At 44.7% G+C, this 18,627-nt stretch overlaps 1 protein-coding gene across 1 annotated transcript; it reads right to left on the bottom strand.

The window, feature by feature from the left end:
- Nucleotides 1-7,040: 7,040 nt before the first annotated feature.
- On the bottom strand, nucleotides 7,041-17,783 carry LOC142750464 (programmed cell death protein 7-like). Its single transcript, XM_075859468.1, has 4 exons — nucleotides 17,725-17,783; nucleotides 16,082-16,211; nucleotides 10,647-10,883; nucleotides 7,041-7,156 (listed from the first exon to the last, which is right to left on the bottom strand). Exons 2-4 carry the CDS (start codon nucleotides 16,131-16,133, stop codon nucleotides 7,041-7,043), a joined length of 405 nt encoding a protein of 134 aa, XP_075715583.1. The 5' UTR covers nucleotides 16,134-16,211; nucleotides 17,725-17,783.
- Between the last annotated feature and the right edge of the window lie 844 nt (nucleotides 17,784-18,627).

Below are 18,627 nucleotides of genomic sequence, written 5' to 3'. Positions count from 1 at the left end.
CAAGTTCACTCCGTGAGCCCGTTCAATACTTCCCCTACCCGACTTTGGTGTATGGATACGTCAAATGACGGAAAGCGGTTAAAGATCAGATATCAGCGTAAAACAAATGCAGCTATAGGTCAAATACTGGTTTGCTGCAATGCAACAAGTTAAAGGGGTTGTCCGAGATACCATCATATTTTCAAAAAGTGTTTCATACATTTCCCCTTATACAGACAACATAAATAAAGCAGTATATATATATAAAAAAAAAATCCACTTATCACATATCTTCTTTGAATTTAGCGCCGTTTGTTTACATGAACTCCAGGTCCGCTTTGTTGAGGTTTCCTTCTGATAATACTTATTTTCCCTGCATGCATTGCAGGCTGTAATGAGCGTGCATGTACAGCCTACCACGAGTTAATGTGTGCTGTCAGGGCCGATTCTAGCTTTTCTGCTGCCTGAGGCGAAAATGGAATTGGCGCCCCCCCCCCCCGCCTCCACACAAAAAAAAATAAAAAAAATAAATTGTAAGTAAGAAACAACTTGTAAAAGGAAACAAAAAAATTAAAGCTGTGTGAACAACAAAAATACATTAGGGCCTGTTCACATCACCGTTCGCTTCCGTTCCGAGGTTCTGTCGGGTGAACCCCGCAACGGAAAGTGAAAGTGACAGCACAGCTTCCGTTTCAGTCACCATTGATCTCAATGTTGATGGAAACATCGCTAATGGCTTCCGTTCGTCACCATTCCGGCTGGTTTCCGGTTTTCCGACGGAATCAATAGCGGAGTCGACTACGGAACGGAATCGAACGGTGATGTGAACAGGCCCTTATTGAACATCATTGTTATAAACTGCAAGGTCTCATAATGCTACAGGCAATTGTGTAGTAAATATCCCTATATTGCCCCAGCTATAAATACTAGTAAATTGACCAGGGCAACGTGTATCCAAAATACAAACACAAAAATGAAAGAACAATGTCAGTGTTCAAACTTGTCAGGGCTCCTTTAATGGCTCTTTACAGTCAGTATAGTAACGCACGCTGCTCTTTACAGTCAGTATAGTAACGCACGCTGCTCTTTACAGTCAGTATAGTAACACACGCGGCACTTTACAGTCAGTATAGTAACACACGCGGCACTTTACAGTCAGTATAGTAACACATGCGGCACTTTACAGTCAGTATAGTAACACATGCGGAACTTTACAGTCAGTATAGTAACACATGCGGCACTTTACAGTCAGTATAGTAACACATGCTGCACTTTACAGTCAGTATAGTAACACATGCGGCAATTTACAGTCAGTATAGTAACACATGCGGCACTTTACAGTCAGTATAGTAACACATGCTGCACTTTACAGTCAGTATAGTAACACATGCTGCTCTTTACAGTCAGTATAGTAACACATGCTGCTCTTTACAGTCAGTATAGTAACACATGCTGCTCTTTACAGTCAGTATAGTAACACACGCTACTCTTTACAGTCAGTATAGTAACACATGCGGCACTTTACAGTCAGTATAGTAACGCATGCTGCTCTTTACAGTCAGTATAGTAACACATGCGGCACTTTACAGTCAGCATAGTAACACATGCTGCACTTTACAGTCAGTATAGTAACGCATGCTGCTCTTTACAGTCAGTATAGTAACACATGCGGCACTTTACAGTCAGCATAGGAACACATGCTGCTCTTTACAGTCAGTATAGTAACGCATGCTGCTCTTTACAGTCAGTATAGTAACACATGCGGCACTTTACAGTCAGCATAGTAACACATGCTGCTCTTTACAGTCAGTATAGTAACACATGCTGCTCTTTACAGTCAGTATAGTAACACATGCGGCACTTTACAGTCAGTATAGTAACACATGCTGCACTTTACAGTCAGTATAGTAACACATGCGGCCCTTTACAGTCAGCATAGTAACACATGCTGCTCTTTACAGTCAGTATAGTAACACATGCTGCTCTTTACAGTCAGTATAGTAACACATGCTGCTCTTTACAGTCAGTATAGTAACACATGCTGCTCTTTACAGGCAGTATAGTAACCAGGGGCGTAGCTAGAGGCTCATGGGCCCCGATGCAAAAATTCTTACTGGGCCCCCCCCCCCCGCAAACTTTTCATGGCCGACGGTCCGCAGCTTTCAGCTGCATCGCTGGGTCTCCTAAGTGACCCAACAATGCAGCACTAGCAGCCGGGGCGTCACTAAGGCTGGGTTCACACACACTATTTACGGACGTAATTCGGGCGTGTTAGCATTGAATTACGTCCGAAAATGCGGCTCAAAAGCGTTGGAAAACATCTGCCCATTCATTTGAATGGGTCTTACGATGTTCTGTGCCGACGGTCATTTTTTTTTTACGCGCCGCTGTCAAAAGGCGGCGCGTAAAAAAGTGCCTGTCACTTCTTCAGACGTAAATGGAACCGTTTTCCATGGACTCCATGGAAAACCAGCTTCAATTACTTCCATAATGGACGCAGCAAAAGACGCCTGCACATGCCATTACGGCTGAAATTACGGTGCTGTTTTCTCCTGAAAACAGCACAGTAATTTCAGCCGTAACAGACGCTGCCGTGTGAACATACCCTCAGGGCTTAAAATGTCCGGGAAATAGCCCCAATACATATGTGTCCGCCCCCCAAAAAAGTGTGTATATGAGACAGCATAGCATATCTATAGCACTACGACCCTATAAACTATCGATAGGATTAGATACAGTGGCTGAGCAGACAGTATCACACATGATAGGATTAGATACAGTGGCTCAGCAGACAGTATCACACATGATAGGATTAGATACAGTGGCCCAGCAGACAGTATCACACATGATAGGATTAGATACAGTGGCTCAGCAGACAGTACCACACATGATACGATTAGATACAGTGGCTCAGCAGACAGTACCACACATGATAGGATTAGATACAGTGGCTCAGCAGACAGTATCACACATGATAGGATTAGATACAGTGGCTCAGCAGACAGTATCACACATGATCGGATTAGATATAGGGCCCAGCAGATAGTATCATACATGATTGGATTAGATACACAGCTCAGCAGACTGTATCACACATGATAGGATTAGATACAGGGCCCAGCTCGCTGACATTGCGGCTCCAGCGCTGGACCCAGGATAGGTAAGAATAATAATTTTGCTTCTTTATGTGTTACTGATTATTTTTGTGTGTTTGTGTTTTTTTTACAGGTTCGGTTGTTGGACTTCGGATACGAGGACTTCAATGACAGCGTTTTTTTTATTCTCAATAAAATGGTTAATGTGGGTTGTGTTTTTTTGTTTCAATAAAATATTTTTTCTATGTGCTTGTATCTTTTTAAACTTTATTATCACCGCCTTAGTAATGGCCGCTGGCTGATTGACAACCTCCATTACTAAGGCGAGGCTTAATGTTAGCCAGTGCAGAGGCTACACTAACCCCCATTATTACCCCGGTACCCACCGCCACCAGGGGTACTGGGAAGAGCCGGGTACAAACCAGTACCCGACCATCTGTAGTGACGGGCAGGCACCGGGGTGGACGCAGGCTGGTAGTATTAGGCTGGGGAAGGCCAAAAACAGTGGCCCTTCCCACCCTTGTAATGCTGCCAGCTGCTGCTGTGTTGTATCTGGCTGGTTATGAAAATTGGGGGGGACCCGACATCGTTCTTTCCAATTATTATATATTTTTTTTTAAATGACGTGGGGTCCCCCCCATTTTCATAACCAGCCAGATACAATAAAGCAGCAGCAGGCAGCATTACCAGGATGGGAAGGGCCACTGTTTTTGGCCTTTCCCCTCCTGATAATACCAGCCTGCGGCCACCCCAGTGGCCGACCATCACTACAGATGGTCAGGTACTGGATCGTACCCGGCTCTTCCCAGCACCCCTGGTGGCGGTGGGTACCGGGGTAATAAAGGGGGTTAGTGTTAGCCTCTGCATCCGCTAACACTAAGCCCCGCCTTAGCAATGGATGCTGTCAATAGCCGGCGGCCATTACTAAGGCGGTAGTAATATAGTTTAAAAAAAACCACAAAGACATAGAAAAAATATTTTATTGAAATAAAAAAAAAAAACACACAACCCTCATTAACCATTTTATTAATAAAAAAAAAAGCTGTCATCGAAGTAGTCCTGGAATCCGCCGTAGTCCAACGACCGAACCTGTAAGAAAACACACAAAAAATGATTAGTAACACATGTGTTAGGGTATGTGCACACACACTAATTACGTCTGTAATTGACGGACGTATTTCGGCCGCAAGTACCGGACCAAACAGTGCAGGGAGCCGGGCTCCTAGCATTATAGTTATGTACGACGCTAGGAGTCCCTGCCTCGCTGCCGGACAACTGTCCCGCACTGAAAACATGTTTACAGTATGGGACAGTTGTCCTGCAGCGAGGCAGGGACTCCTAGCATCGTACATAACTATAATGCTAGGAGCCCGGCTCCCTGCACTGTGTTCGGTCCGGTACTTGCGGCCGAAATACGTCCGTCAATTACAGACGTAATTAGTGTCTGTGCACATACCCTAAGGCTTAGATACAGGGCCCATGTGTGATACTGTCTGTGGGACCCTGTATCTAAGCCTACCACAAGGTAGGCTTAGATACAGGGTCCAGCAGACAGTAATCTTATACAGTATAAGATTACTGTGTGCTGGGGCCCTGTATCTAAACCTACAGTGTGGTAGGCTTAGATACAGGGCCCAGCAGACAGGATCACGCATGGGCCATGTATCTAAGCCTACCATGTGATTGGCTTAGATACAGGGCCCAGCAGACAGGATCACGCATGGGCCATGTATCTAAGCCTACCATGTGATTGGCTTAGATACAGGGCCCAGCAGACAGGATCACACAATCTGTGATCCTGTCTCATGGGCCCCCTAAGCCTGCTACATCGTAGGATTCGGGGTTGTGCAGTCCCTAAATATTGATGGCCTATCCACAGGATAGGCCATCAATAGCTGATGTGTCGCCCGGGACCCGCAAATCAGCTGTTTTGAAGGGGCCGCAGCACTCGTACGAGAGCTGCTTCCCCTTCATTTCACTACTCGCCCACACTGTGAATCGCCGACACCGATTCACAGTGTGACCGGAATGAAGTGACAGGAATGAAGGGGAGCAGCTCTCGTACGAGTGCTGCGGCCCCTTCAAAACAGCTGATTGGCGGGTCCCGGGAGTCGGACCCCGCCAGTCAGGGCTAACCTTACCTTCCTCTTCGGCCGCGGCGGGAGTTCTGTAGTCTCGATGCGGTGCGCTGCGCACAGCGCTTGACGTCAGGACCTCCGCTGCGATCCGGAACCAGGAAGGTAAGTAAAGTATGTTACTATAGTAACAGGGGCCCGCGGCCCGAGTTACTATAGTAACTTTTTATTGATGTGGTGCGGGGGGCCGTGGGCCCCCCTGGCTTCGGGGCCCGGTCGCAATTGCGACCGTAGCGACCCCTATAGCTACGCCAGTGATAGTAACACATGCTGCTCTTTACAGTCAGTATAGTAGCACATGCGGCACTTTACAGTCAGTATAGTAACGCACGCTGCTCTTTACAGTCAGTATAGTAACGCACGCTGCACTTTACAGTCAGTATAGTAACGCACGCTGCTCTTTACAGTCAGTATAGTAACACATGCTGCACTTTACAGTCAGTATAGTAACACATGCGGCACTTTACAGTCAGTATAGTAACGCACGCTGCACTTTACAGTCAGTATAGTAACACACGCTGCACTTTACAGTCAGTATAGTAACACATGCTGCACTTTACAGTCAGTATAGGAACACATGCGGCACTTTACAGTCAGTATAGTAACGCACGCTGCTCTTTACAGTAGGTATAGTAACGCACGCTGCTCTTTACAGTCAGTATAGTAACGCACGCTGCACTTTACAGTCAGTATAGTAACGCACGCTGCTCTTTACAGTCAGTATAGTAACACACGCTGCTCTTTACAGTCAGTATGGTAACACACGCTGCTCTTTACAGTCAGTATGGTAACATGCTGCTCTTTACAGTCAGTATAGTAACACATGCGGCTCTTTACAGTCAGTATAGTAACGCACGCTGCACTTTACAGTCAGTATAGTAACACATGCGGCACTTTACAGTCAGTATAGTAACACATGCTGCACTTTACAGTCAGTATAGTAACGCACGCTGCACTTTACAGTCAGTATAGTAACGCACGCTGCACTTTACAGTCAGTATAGTAACGCACGCTGCACTTTACAGTCAGTATAGTAACGCATGCTGCTCTTTACAGTCAGTATAGTAACACATGCTGCTCTTTACAGTCAGTATAGTAACACACGCTGCTCTTTACAGTCAGTATAGTAACGCACGCTGCTCTTTACAGTCAGTATAGTAACACATGCTGCACTTGCTTTCTGTCCACGTCTGTTGGATCTGTACTACCAATCCGTAATATTTGTAAACCGAAACTGCACAGACCAGACTAGGAATGAATGTAATCATCGAGCCAGTAATATAATCTGAAAACTATTCACTGCATGTTCAGGTCTTAAAGGGGTTGTCCCAAGATTAAATGTTATCCCCTCTCTACAGGATAGGAGATAACATGCTGATCAGTGGGGGTCCCTCGTACCCCTGAGTTAATGACGCTGCAGGTCAAGCATACACCCTGCCGCTCCAGTTACTCAGGGGTACAAGGGACCACCGTTCCAGTTATCAGTGGGGGTCCCAGTAGTTGGACCCCCACCGATCAGCATGTTATGTCCTGTCCTGTAGACAGGGGATAACATTTAATCTTGGAACAACCCCTTTAACTGCAAGGGGCAAAAATGTATATTTAGAAAAAAAGGCATATGGAACAATAGCAAAGCAAAAAATAAACTGCGCACAACCTATAAATAAATATGTACCAGCAGTGAATATACACCGCACAGATCCATATATAGCAGCAGTGAATATACCGCACATATAAATATATACCAGTAGTTTATCAGCCACAGTCCGCCCTTCTCCTCCTCTCATCCAATAACATGTGGAGGCTGAGGAGAGGTGCAGAGTTGCCATACTCACTCGTTAGACGCGCTCTCTGTATCGTGGTCCGCAGGGGCGTGCGCTTCTCCGCTGCAAGCTCTGTTGTGAACTTGTGATATTCTGCACACAGGGGCGGATATAGGATTGAAATCTAGGGCAGGGGTGGAAAAAACACTAACTGTGAACAGACCATATTTCCCCCCCCCCCCCCCCTATTGAACTCTGTCACCTGTTAACGGAAAAATCATCTGTCAGAAGGAAAACTGTTTCCCCGATGAGTACAAGAAAGCCCCACCTGGGAATTAGACTTTCTTGTACTCCACAAAGGGGAAACATTTTTTCCCTCTGGCGGTTACTTTTCAGTTGACAGGAAGCGGAGTTACATGAAGGGAAATTATTTTTCCTTGACCTCTAGTTTCTATTGTGGCGCAGGGGAGAAAAAAATATAGGTTTTATATTTGTAATACTGCTAACTTTTATTTTTTTGCTATGTTCGGCTGGACCATTTAGACTAAGGGTATGTGCACACGTAGTGACCAAAAACGTCTGAAAATACGGAGCTGTTATCAAGGGAAAACCGCCCTTGATTTTCAGACGTTTTTTGAGCAACTCGCGTTTTTTGCTGCGTTTTCACGGCGTTTTTTACGTCCGTTTTTGGAGATGTTTTCATTGGAGTCTATGAGAAAACGCCTCCAAAAACGTCCAAAGAAGTGTCCTGCACTTCTTTGACGAGGCAGTCATTTTACGCGTCGTCGTTTGACAGCTGTCAAACGACGACGCGTAAATTACAGGTCGTTGGCACAGTACGTCGGCAAACCCATTCAAATGAATGGGCAGATGTTTGCCGACGTATTGGAGCCGTATTTTCAGGCGTAAATCGAGGCATAATACGCCTCGTTTACGCCTGAAAATAGGTCGTGTGAACCCAGCCTTAGTCATAGATTAGTTGGACTAATTCGATAATGTACGTTTTTTTTTTTTAATAAAATGGTGAAAGAGGGTTGTGCGGGGGAGTTTTTATTTCAATAAAAAATGTTTTCTTATGTCTTTGTTTTTTTTAAAATTATATTACCGGCCGGCCTTAGGTTGGATGGCGCACTGTGCGGGGGACTCTATTGCTGCCCTCTACAAATACTGGCAAATATACACACACACACATATATATATATATATATATACATACACACACACACACACACACACACACACACACACACACACACACACACACACAGGCAGACAGAATGCATGTATACATATACAGACACATATATACACACACACACACATATACAGACAGACAGAATGCATGTATACATATACAGACACATATTCACACACACACACACACACACACACACAGACACAAGGCATGTATACACATACCAACACATATATACACACATAGACGGACCCAAGGCATGTATACATATACAGACACATATACAGACAGACAGAATGCATGTATACATATACACACACACACACACACACACACACACGCAAGGCATGTATACACATACCAACACATATATACACACATAGACGGACCCAAGGCATGTATACATATACAGACACATATATACACACACACATACAGACAGACACAAGGCATGTATGCATATACAGACACATATATATATATATATATATATACACACACACACACAGCATGTATACATATAGAGACACATATATACACACACATAGACAGACAGTCAGACACAAGGCATGTATACATATATACACACACACTCACAGGAACTTACCATCTCTCCAGCTGCACAGGTTTCTTGCAGGTCAGGCTGTGGGCGGAGCTTCCTCCTCGGCTCTGCACTTGCTTCCTCTGCTTCCTCAGTGTGTGTAACGAGGAGCAGAGAATATAGAGTCCAAAGCACGGCCTGCACAGTTGCGCCCCCTACATGGTGGGAGGATGCAGCACCATGTCGCACACCTCTAAGGCTGCCCAATGCAGTCAGTCAGATGCCCCCCTCTTGTCAGTATGGTAGCAGCCCATCACTTTTAAATTAGTGAGGGCAGGAGGCTGAGCGCAGTAATTGGCACTCTGCCGCTCTAGTCTTTATCAACGACTCAGCCTCCTGTCCTCAACTCATTACTTACAAGCTGCTTTTCTTTTCTTCAGGAGAGAGCGTTCGGCCGCTCCTCCCGCAGTCCTCCAGGTTCCCTATGCTCCTCTCTCGCGGCGCGTGCAGCGTCACAGAGGGGGAGTGTACTAGCATACGTGCGCCTATCGTGCTGCACGTCTGCTAGGTAAAGTACTCTCCCCTGCCTTCCCCACGCATCCCCCCTGGCCCTGCCACAATATGCCGCCCCCCGTTTTTAGCTCGGTGGCGCCGCCTGAGGCCGCTGCCTCACCTCGCCTAATGGCAGGTGCGGCCCTGTGTGCTGTCCTTGCTCGCCCCCGCTGACATCCGTCCCTGTACTTGTGTTTCCTTGCTGACATTCTTCCAGGATGAAAAGCAAATGTTATCCCCCCATTATGTTTACACACATTTTACATTTCTTTCCCTTTTCAAGTTTATAAACCTCTTCCTGTCTACCCTAACCCTCATCAACCCTCTTCTATCTCCTGTCTCTCTCCACTTACGTCCCCTCCGCTATGTGTAGGCTTTGGCAGTGTATGTAGTTTTAAAACAAATAAATGTGCCGGTGCAGAAATTATACCTAGACCGGGATAGTCATACGCAGGTGCCGTCCAAAATCACTGTGAACACGCACAGGCGCGCTCACAATGAACAACTACATAGGCTGGACGGGCACTAAAGAACAAGCACCCACAGAAACGACACGTCATCAGTGACGTGTCGTATACCATCCGAGGTCTCTCTGGTCCGAGACCACCTGATAGGTATACGCCACGACAGTGGAGGAGGCTGAAAACGTGACGTCGGAGGTCATGTGATGATCAGGAAAAAGATGCCGCCACAGTGCCCTCTGCAGATGCCGCCACACCACCCCCCATCAGTAGATAGCTCCATTGGGGCTCCCTCTAGGAGTGGATTCCCCAGCCAGAGCGTTGCTGACGCTTTGGCCAGGGATTTCTCTACTGGAGGAGCCCCGGACGTCACTGTCCATACACAGTGACGTCAGGAGATCCTCCTGGACCGGTATGTGATGCCTGGGGCAACCCCAGAGCCTGTGTCCCAGAGCAGAGCACTAGTATAGGCTCTGCTCTGGAACTCTGGGGAATCCACAGACATCAGTGTCCATATATGGACAGTTATGTCAGGGGCTTGCCCAGAGCTGAAGTTCTGCAGTAGAGCCGCTTCTAGCACTCCGCCTGGGATTCCAGCTCTGATCCTGACATCACTGTTCACATATGGACAGAGATGTCATGGGCAACCCCAGAGCAGGAGTCCCAGGCAGCGCGCTAGTAGCGCTCCTACTGGGACTCCAGCTGTGCTCCTGACATCACTGTCCAGCTCTGGGGAAGCCCTAGACAATCGCTGTCCATATGTCGCAGATGTCAGGGAATTCCACAGAGTCCCAGGGCAGAGCCTATACTAGCGGTTCCGTGGGCCGGAAATGACAGCCTCAAGGGCGGCGTGCTTGAGACCCCTGATCTATGAGGTGGATGGGCTCATTAAAAGAATACATCTTAAGACCAAACTGTCACAAACCTGTGTCGCCAAACAATATGGAGTCTAGTTCTCGCTGCTTCTGCAATGTTTTCTCCTTTTCCTTTTTCAGTCTCTTATCCTTTTCTCTCTGCCGCTCCTCCTCTTGCTCTCCCTCCAGTATGACCCTCAGGGTCTTCTCTTCTGCGTCATATAATGCACTACGCTTGTGCACCATTGATCGAAGCCTTATTATGTGATTTGTGAATGTTTCTTCAGCAGACAGTGGTGGACAGACGCCTGAAAACAAAACAGGTTAATGATTGGTTGTAATAAAAGATTCTCACTGGCAAACACAGCACTTGATCTAAGAGTTACCCAATGTAATCATCATATTGAATATTTAACCCCTTCCCACTGCTTGCATTCTGGGCCCTAATGACCAGGCCATTTTTTACATTTTTCCATTGTCACATTCACAGAGCTATAACTTTTTTATTTTTGCGTCGACACAGCTGTACAAGATCTTGTTTTTTGCGGGACAAGTTGTACTTTTTAATAGCACCATTTTGGGGTAGATATAATTTATTCATTAACTTTTATTAACTTTTTTGGGGGGTGGATAGAAGAAAACCTGAAATTTCACCACTCTTTTTTGCGCCCTAAATCTACGTTGTTTACCGTGTGGTATAAACAACACCACAACTTTATTCAACGGGTTGTTACAATTGCAAAGATACCAAATTTGTATAGATTTTGTATGTTTTACTTCATTACACAGTAAAAACACTTCTTTTTCAAACTTATTTGTTCTTGCGTCTCCATATCTGAAGAGCCATAACGGTTTTATTGTTCCGCCGACGCAGTTGTATGAGGGCTTTTTTGTTGCGGGACAACTTGTAGTTTTTATTGGTACCATTTTGGAGTAGATGCGACTTTTTGATCACTTTTTATCACATTTTTTTAAAGTCAGGATTAACAGAAAACAGCAATTTTTCCATTGTTTTTTATTTTATTTTTTTACGGCGTTCACCGTGCGGGTTAAATAATGTAACAGCTTTATAGTTGGGGGTCGTTACGGACGCGGCGATAACAAATGTGTAACTTTTTTGCTTCATTGTGTTTTTTTTAATAGTAAAGCATTTTGTAAGGGGAAAAAGTGGGTTTTTCATTTTTTTATTACCTGTATTCAACTTATTTTACTTTTATACTAGTCCCACTAGGGGACTTCACTATGCGATCCTCCGATCGCTATTATAATACCGGCATGACTTAGCAGGCATTTACTACGGGCAGACCTGGGGGCCTTTATTAGGCCCCCGGCTGCCATCGGAGACACAGACACTCGGCGATCTTATCAGTGGGAGAGAGAGGGAGCTCCCTCCCCCTCTCCAAAACCACTCAGATGCGGTGCACGCTATTCAGCACCGCATCTGAAGGGTTAAACGGGTGAGATCGATACTAATATCGATCTCACCCGGTCTAGCAGGGACGCCCCCAGCCCTCAGCTACCTCTGGCAGCTGAGAGCAGGGAGATTTGACGGCTCCCTGCTCTGTTTACTTTATTCTAATGCAGCGCCATGGAATGGCGGCGCTGTAGAATAAAGCCCACTAATGACCGCCGTGAAGAGGCTTATCGGCGGTCATTAAGGGGTTAAAAGGTATTTCCATCAGCTTCACTTGCACCAATAAATTACAAGAGATTCCTATAATTCACAAAGAGGGAGTATCATTTGTAAGAATCACAAGACCTGGATCCCTGAGAAGTAATATCGTCAGGTAAAATCCATTGTTACTATATCTTAACCCCTTCAGGACACAGCCTGTTTTGGCCTTCAGGACACAGCCAATTTTTTCAAATCTGACATGTTTCACTTTATGTGGTAATAACTTCGGAATGCTTTTACCTATCCAAGCGATTCTGAGATTGTTTTCTCGTGACACATTGGACTTTATGTTACTGGCAAAATTTGCTCGATACATTAAGTATTTAATTGTGAAAAACACAAAAATTTAGCGAAAAATTGCAAAAATTTGCATTTTTCTAAAATTATATGTATCTGCTTGTAAGACAGATGGTAATACCACACAAAATTGTTGCTAATTAACATCACCCATATGTCTACTTTAGATTGGCATTGTTTTTTGAACATCCTTTTATTTTTCTAGGACGTTACAAGGCTTAGAACTTTAGCAGCAATTTCTCACATTTTCAAGAAACTTTCAAAAGGCTATTTTTACAGGGACCAGTTCAGTTGTGAAGTGGAATTTAGGGCCTTATATATTAGAAACCCTCAATAAGTCACCCCATTTTAAAAACTTCACCCCTCAAAGTATTCAAAACAGCATTTAGAAAGTTTCTTAACCCTTTAGATGTTTCACAGGAATTAAGGCAAAAATTCATTTTTCATCTATTTTTTTTGTAATGCAGAAAGTTTTACCAGAGAAACGCAACTCAATATCTATTGCCCAGATTCTGCAGTTTTTAGAAATATCCCACATGTGGCCCTAGTGCACTTATTGACTGAAGCACCGGCCTCAGAAACAAAGGAACACCTAGAGGATTTTGGGGCCTCCTTTTTTGTTAGAAAATATTTTAGGCACCATGTCAGGTCTGAAAGGCTCTTGCGGCGCCAAAACAGTGAAAATCCCCCAAAAGTGACCCCATTTCGGAAACTATACCCCTTGAGGAAATTATCTAGGGGTATAGTGAGCATTTTGACCCCGCCGGTTTTTTTGAGAAATTATTGGAACTAGGCCGTGAAAATGAAAATCTACATTCTTTCAAAGAAAATGTAGGTTTAGCTAATTTTTTCTAATTTCCACAAGGACTAAAAGGAGAAAATGCACCACTACATTTGTAAAGCAATTTCTCCAGAGTAAAACAATACCCCACATGTGGTAATAAACGGCTGTTTGGACACACGGCAGGGCTTAGAAGGGAAAGAGCGCCATTTGGCTTTTGCAGCTCAAATTTAGCAGGAATGGTTTGCGGAGACCACGTCGCATTTGCAAAGCCCCTAAGGGACGAAAACAGTGAAAACACCAAAAAAGTGACTCCATTTAGGAAACTACACCCCTTGAAGAATCCATCTAGGGGTGTAGTGAGCATTTTGAACCCACAGGGGTTTCATAGATTTTATTAGAATTGGGCAGTGAAAATAAAAAAAAATCCTTTTTCTTCAATAAGACGTAGTTTTAGCTGAAAATGTTTCATTTTCTCAACAAATAAATGAAAAAAAGCACCACAACATTTGTAAAGCAACTTCTCCTGTGTATGGCAATACCACATATGTGGTCATAAACGGCTGTTTGGGCACAGAGTAGGGCTCAGAAGGGAAGGAGCGCCATTTGGCTTTTGGAGTACAGATTTTGCTGGATTGGTTTCTGGGCGCTATGTCGCATTTGCAAAGTCCCTGTGGGACCAAAACAGTGGATCCCCCCCAGAAGTGACCCCATTTTGGAAACTACACCCCTCAAGGTATTCACTTAGGGGTGTAGTGAGCTTATTAACACCACAGGTGATTGGCAGAAATTGGTGTGCACTCGATGTTGCAGACTGATAATGGGATTTTTTTCTATAGATATGCCAATATGTGGCGCCCAGCTTGTGCCACTGGAGACACACACCCCAAAAATTGTTAAAAGGGTTCTCCCGGGTATGGCGATGCCATATATGTGGAAGTAAACTGCTGTTTGGGCACACTGTAGGGTTCAGAAGGGAGGTAGCGCCATTTGGCTTTTGGAGCGTGGATTTTGCTTGTAGTAGTTATGTATTGAGTCTTACTGGTGTTTCCGTTTATAATGTGCGGGTACATGTAAGCCGGGCGGAGTATATAAGGGGCATAGTCAGGTGGTATAGTGGGATAAACAAAAACAATAAAATAATCCATAGATGTGTGTTACGCTGTGACACAATCCTTTCTGCACAGGCCGGTGTCGCACTGATATATGGCGTCCTTTCTTATGCCCCTTTTGGTCCACACTCCGCACCTTTGCAGTTTGAGGAATTTTGCTGAGAAGTGTTGTCCTGGTATAATACGGGCACCGTCGCTTCCAGCAGATATGTTTGGACCCTCCCCTTCCTGGTTCCCTAATTTTAGGGGCCTTGATAATTCGCCACGTGAAACAGAAGAAATGTTCCCCTCGGGTCGGCACAACTGCATATTTTTATTTCCTTATTGGAGCCTTAACTAATTTTATTTTTTCATAGACGTAGTGGTATGAGGGCTGTTTTTTTGCGGGACAAGCTGTAGTTTTTATTGGTACCATTTTGGGGTACATGCGACTTTTTGATCACTTGTTATCCTTTTTTTTTGGGAGGCAAGGTGACCAAAAAACAGCAATTCTGACATTATTTTTTTAAATTCTTTTTATACAGCGCTCACCACCGTTATAAGTTACATGTTACCTTTATTCTGCGGGTCAGTCCGATTCCGGCAATACCTAATTTATAGCACTTTTTTATGTTTTACAACTTTTTGCACAATAAAATAACTTATGTAAAGAGAATGAATTTTTTTCTGTCGCCATGTTGTAAGAGCCATAAAGTTTTAATTTTTCCGTTGACGGAGCTGTATGAGGGCTTATTTTTAGCGAGACGAGTTATAGTTTTTATAGGTACCATTTTTGGATACATGCGACTTTTTGATCACTTTTTATTTCAATTTTTGGAAGACAAAGTGACCAAAAAAATAGCAATTATGTCAGTATTTTTTAGTTTTTTTTTTACGGCGTTCACTGTGCGGAATAAATAACATAATATTTTTATAGTTCAGGTCGTTACGGTCGCAGCGATACAAAATATGTATGGCTTTATTATTTTTTTCAATAATAAATGACTTGATAAAGGAAAAAGGGCGATTGTGTTTTGTGTTATTATTTGAAACTTTTATTGTATTTTTACAACTTTTATTTTTACTTTTTTTACACTTTTCTTTAGTCCCACTAGGGGACTTGAAGGTCCAACTGTTTGTTTGATGTTCTAATACATTGCACTACCCATGTAGTGCAATGTATTAGAACTGTCAGTTGTTCACTGACAGCAAGCCAATCAGGCTCCGCCTCCGGGCGGGGCCTAATCGGCTAACGTAATGGCAGATAGGAAGCCTTTGTTAGGCTTCCGGTTGCCATAGCAATCGCCACCCCCCCACCCCCCGCAACAATCGGCACCCGCAATCGCGTAGCGGGGTGCCGATGTTGCTATAACAACTTAAATGCGGCGGTCACTATTGACTGCCGCAATTAAGGGGTTAATCTGTTCGGATCACCGCTGTGATCCAACCCGATGTTTTCCCCCAGTACTAAGGCTGCTAGTAGCAGCCTGTACTGGGAGATGCCGGGCTGCGGGGAGCGTCTGTGTGCTCTGTTAGGAGCACACGTGGATTAACGGGCTGCAGGCACAACGACCAGCTTTGTAGCCCGTTAATCTACGTGGGGTGATCGTGAAGGGGTTAATAAAGTAATACCTGGAAGAAGGTAAATAACGCATCTCGTACCTTTTCTTCCAGCAGCTTCTTTTCTCAGCTTCCGCAGTTTCTCCAAAGACATCCAGCATTTTTCTCACCCTTTTTGCTTCTTCCTCACCTCCCCAAGCACACGGTCAGCGGTAGCTTTAAGCTCTCGCTCCTGTAAAAGGCCAGAACATGATTAAGACACTAAAATCAATTGTGGGAAGTTTGAAGGAACATTCCAGTGAACATGAGCGGTAGATTTTCCTGTCAGTAAAAGGGAATGTTCACAAGCACTATTTACGGATGTAATTCAGGCGTTTTTTGCTGCAATTACGGCCGAAAATACTGCTAGAAAGCGTCGGCAAACATCTGCCCATTCATTTGAATGGTTTTTACGATATTCTGTGCCGACGGTCATTTTTTTTTACGTGCCGCTGTCAAAAGACGGCGCGTAAAAAAGATGCCCGCGTCAAAGAAGTGCCCGTCACTTCTTGGGACGTAATTGGAGCCGTTTTCCATTGAGACCATAGAAAAACAGCTCCAATTACGTCCGTAATGGAGGCTGCGAAAAACGCCTGCACATGCCATTACGTCTGAAATTCAAGAGCGGTTTTCTCCTGAAAACAGCTCAGTAATTTCAGCCGTAACGGACGTGCACGTGTGAACATACTCTAATACATGCGCCACTTGTGGAAAGAGAAAAGGGACCATAGTAACGCGCAAAGGTGCATATTGACCACTCTCTTCTTCCATAGAATACATGCAATGTGAATGGGCATGTAAAGGGTAGCAATTTGAGGGATAGATACGTATTAGGGTATTGCGTAACATACAATTCCCTAATAGACAAACTTAGAAAACATCCAAAACAGGAAAATATCCTTAAACCGTTCCTGGTTTATGTGAATGAAAATAAAATTCTGTGGCTTCAGCTGTGATAGAAAAAAACCCTGTTTCCATTTACATGTTGCGGTTGAGGTTTGGTAAGAACTGCATAAAAACTGATACATTTTGCTTTGCGGTTGATGAAAAAAAACGCAAGCACATGAAAAAAAAACACAAATCACAGAAGAAAAGCATGCGTTTTTTTTCTCTCAACGCAGTTCAAACCGCACCTCAATGTCTGAAGGGGCCCTAAACCAGATACTGAAACGGTTCGTACTTTTAGTTCATTCACATCTGCGTCGGAGGTTCAGTTAGGGGCCTCCGTCGAACATCTGGCAGATTACCGGAAACAATAGTGCAGCATGCTGCGCTATTTCCTCCAGTAAAACCACGGACACCCAAACGGAACCCATTAAAGTCAATGGGTTTCGTCAGCCGATGGTATCCGTGGTGCAACAGAACCGTCACTTTCGGTTTTCCCTCTGACGGAGCAGAACAACAGAAACCCACAATGCAGGTGTGTACATAGCCTTAGGCCATGCTCACATCGGTGTCCGAGGCTCCGTTAGAAGCCGGTCACAGATTCCATTGTTTCTGCCTGACATAAAAGCGCAGCAAAAGCGACAGACACAATGACGGCACTGCCACAGAACCTATTAAAAGTAATGGGTTCCACGGGGAGCCATGTGTGTCCGACATGCGACAGATCCAGCGATTCTGTTTTTCTGTTCCCATCAAGAAACAGACTAATGGAAAATCTAGAGCAGATGTAAACAGAGCCTTAGCAAGAGATTGACACTCACCCGTTTGTTCTCCTCTACCTTCTGGATACACTGCATTCTCCACAAGTCAATGCCGGCCTTCCTCTCTGCAGAACGCTCTGTTGCTGCCTTTTCTTCCTCCTCTTCTGCTAGTCTCCTGCGCTGCCAGCGAAGCCTTTTCCTGCGCACTCCATCCAGTTTCCTCTTTACACCCTGGATATATCCAGGCTTCTCCAGCTCCTTCATTCTTCTCTCTAGATCTACCCGTACATCAGCTGCTTTTTTATAATCACATGTCCGTGGTTCTCCTTCCTTGTTGCTTTCAAGGCCTGGCACAAGGAATCTAGTTGTGACACCAATCGAAGGGCACCATGTATCAGCCCACGTGCGTCTGCTATCGAGTAGGCCCGAACTGCATCAGTCTTGGATGGAGGTTTCTTTCTGCGACATGATAAAAAGCTGGAAAGCCACTGCACAAAGACCTCTTTATCTGCAGGCCCACCTTTATCTATATCAGATTTCCTATCTAAATGCGTGAAATGGTCCTCAATGTGAGTGGTGGGAGTAGGCTCGGAAAAAAATGGGCTACCTTGATGCAGCAACAAGTTTGGGTCTCTTCGCCCATCTGGCACCTCATTATGAGGAAAAGGAGAATCAAGTTCAAAACGTCTACCACCAGACATTCTCGTAGGCATAATAGGATCCAGATCTGGTCTTCTATCTTGGTGTATGCTGGCTGAGAAGATGGTGTGGATGATTTCCCAGTCTCTGGAGCCTGGAGACCTCCAAATCACCCTCCTCATGAGATCCACTAAAAACAGGACCTACCGGCGAGTGGAGAGCGTATGAAGGATTGGAGAGACTTCCATGAAGAGGAGGTAAATGATAGTGGCCTTGTTGTGGGTCATTAATATAAGGAGTGTTTTGTGTGTGTGCGGGCTGTAA

This window comes from Rhinoderma darwinii, chromosome 3 (genome assembly GCF_050947455.1).
Source record: "Rhinoderma darwinii isolate aRhiDar2 chromosome 3, aRhiDar2.hap1, whole genome shotgun sequence".
NCBI classification, from domain to species: Eukaryota; Metazoa; Chordata; class Amphibia; order Anura; family Rhinodermatidae; genus Rhinoderma; species Rhinoderma darwinii.
The sequence above is the reverse complement of the archived record's forward strand: the minus strand, read 5'-3'. Positions and strand labels throughout refer to the sequence as shown.

Bases quoted from the DNA above. Each gene is read 5' to 3' on its own strand.
- LOC142750464 (XM_075859468.1), bottom strand. From the start codon at position 16,133: ATGTCTTTGGAGAAACTGCGGAAGCTGAGAAAAGAAGCTGCTGGAAGA. The intron at 10,884-16,081 runs GTACGAGATGCG...TTTTGTTTTCAG, and splicing joins AGAAGCTGCTGGAAGAAAAG to GCGTCTGTCCACCACTGTCT. The intron at 7,157-10,646 runs GTTTGTGACAGT...CCCCTGCCCTAG, and splicing joins CATATTGTTTGGCGACACAG to ATTTCAATCCTATATCCGCC.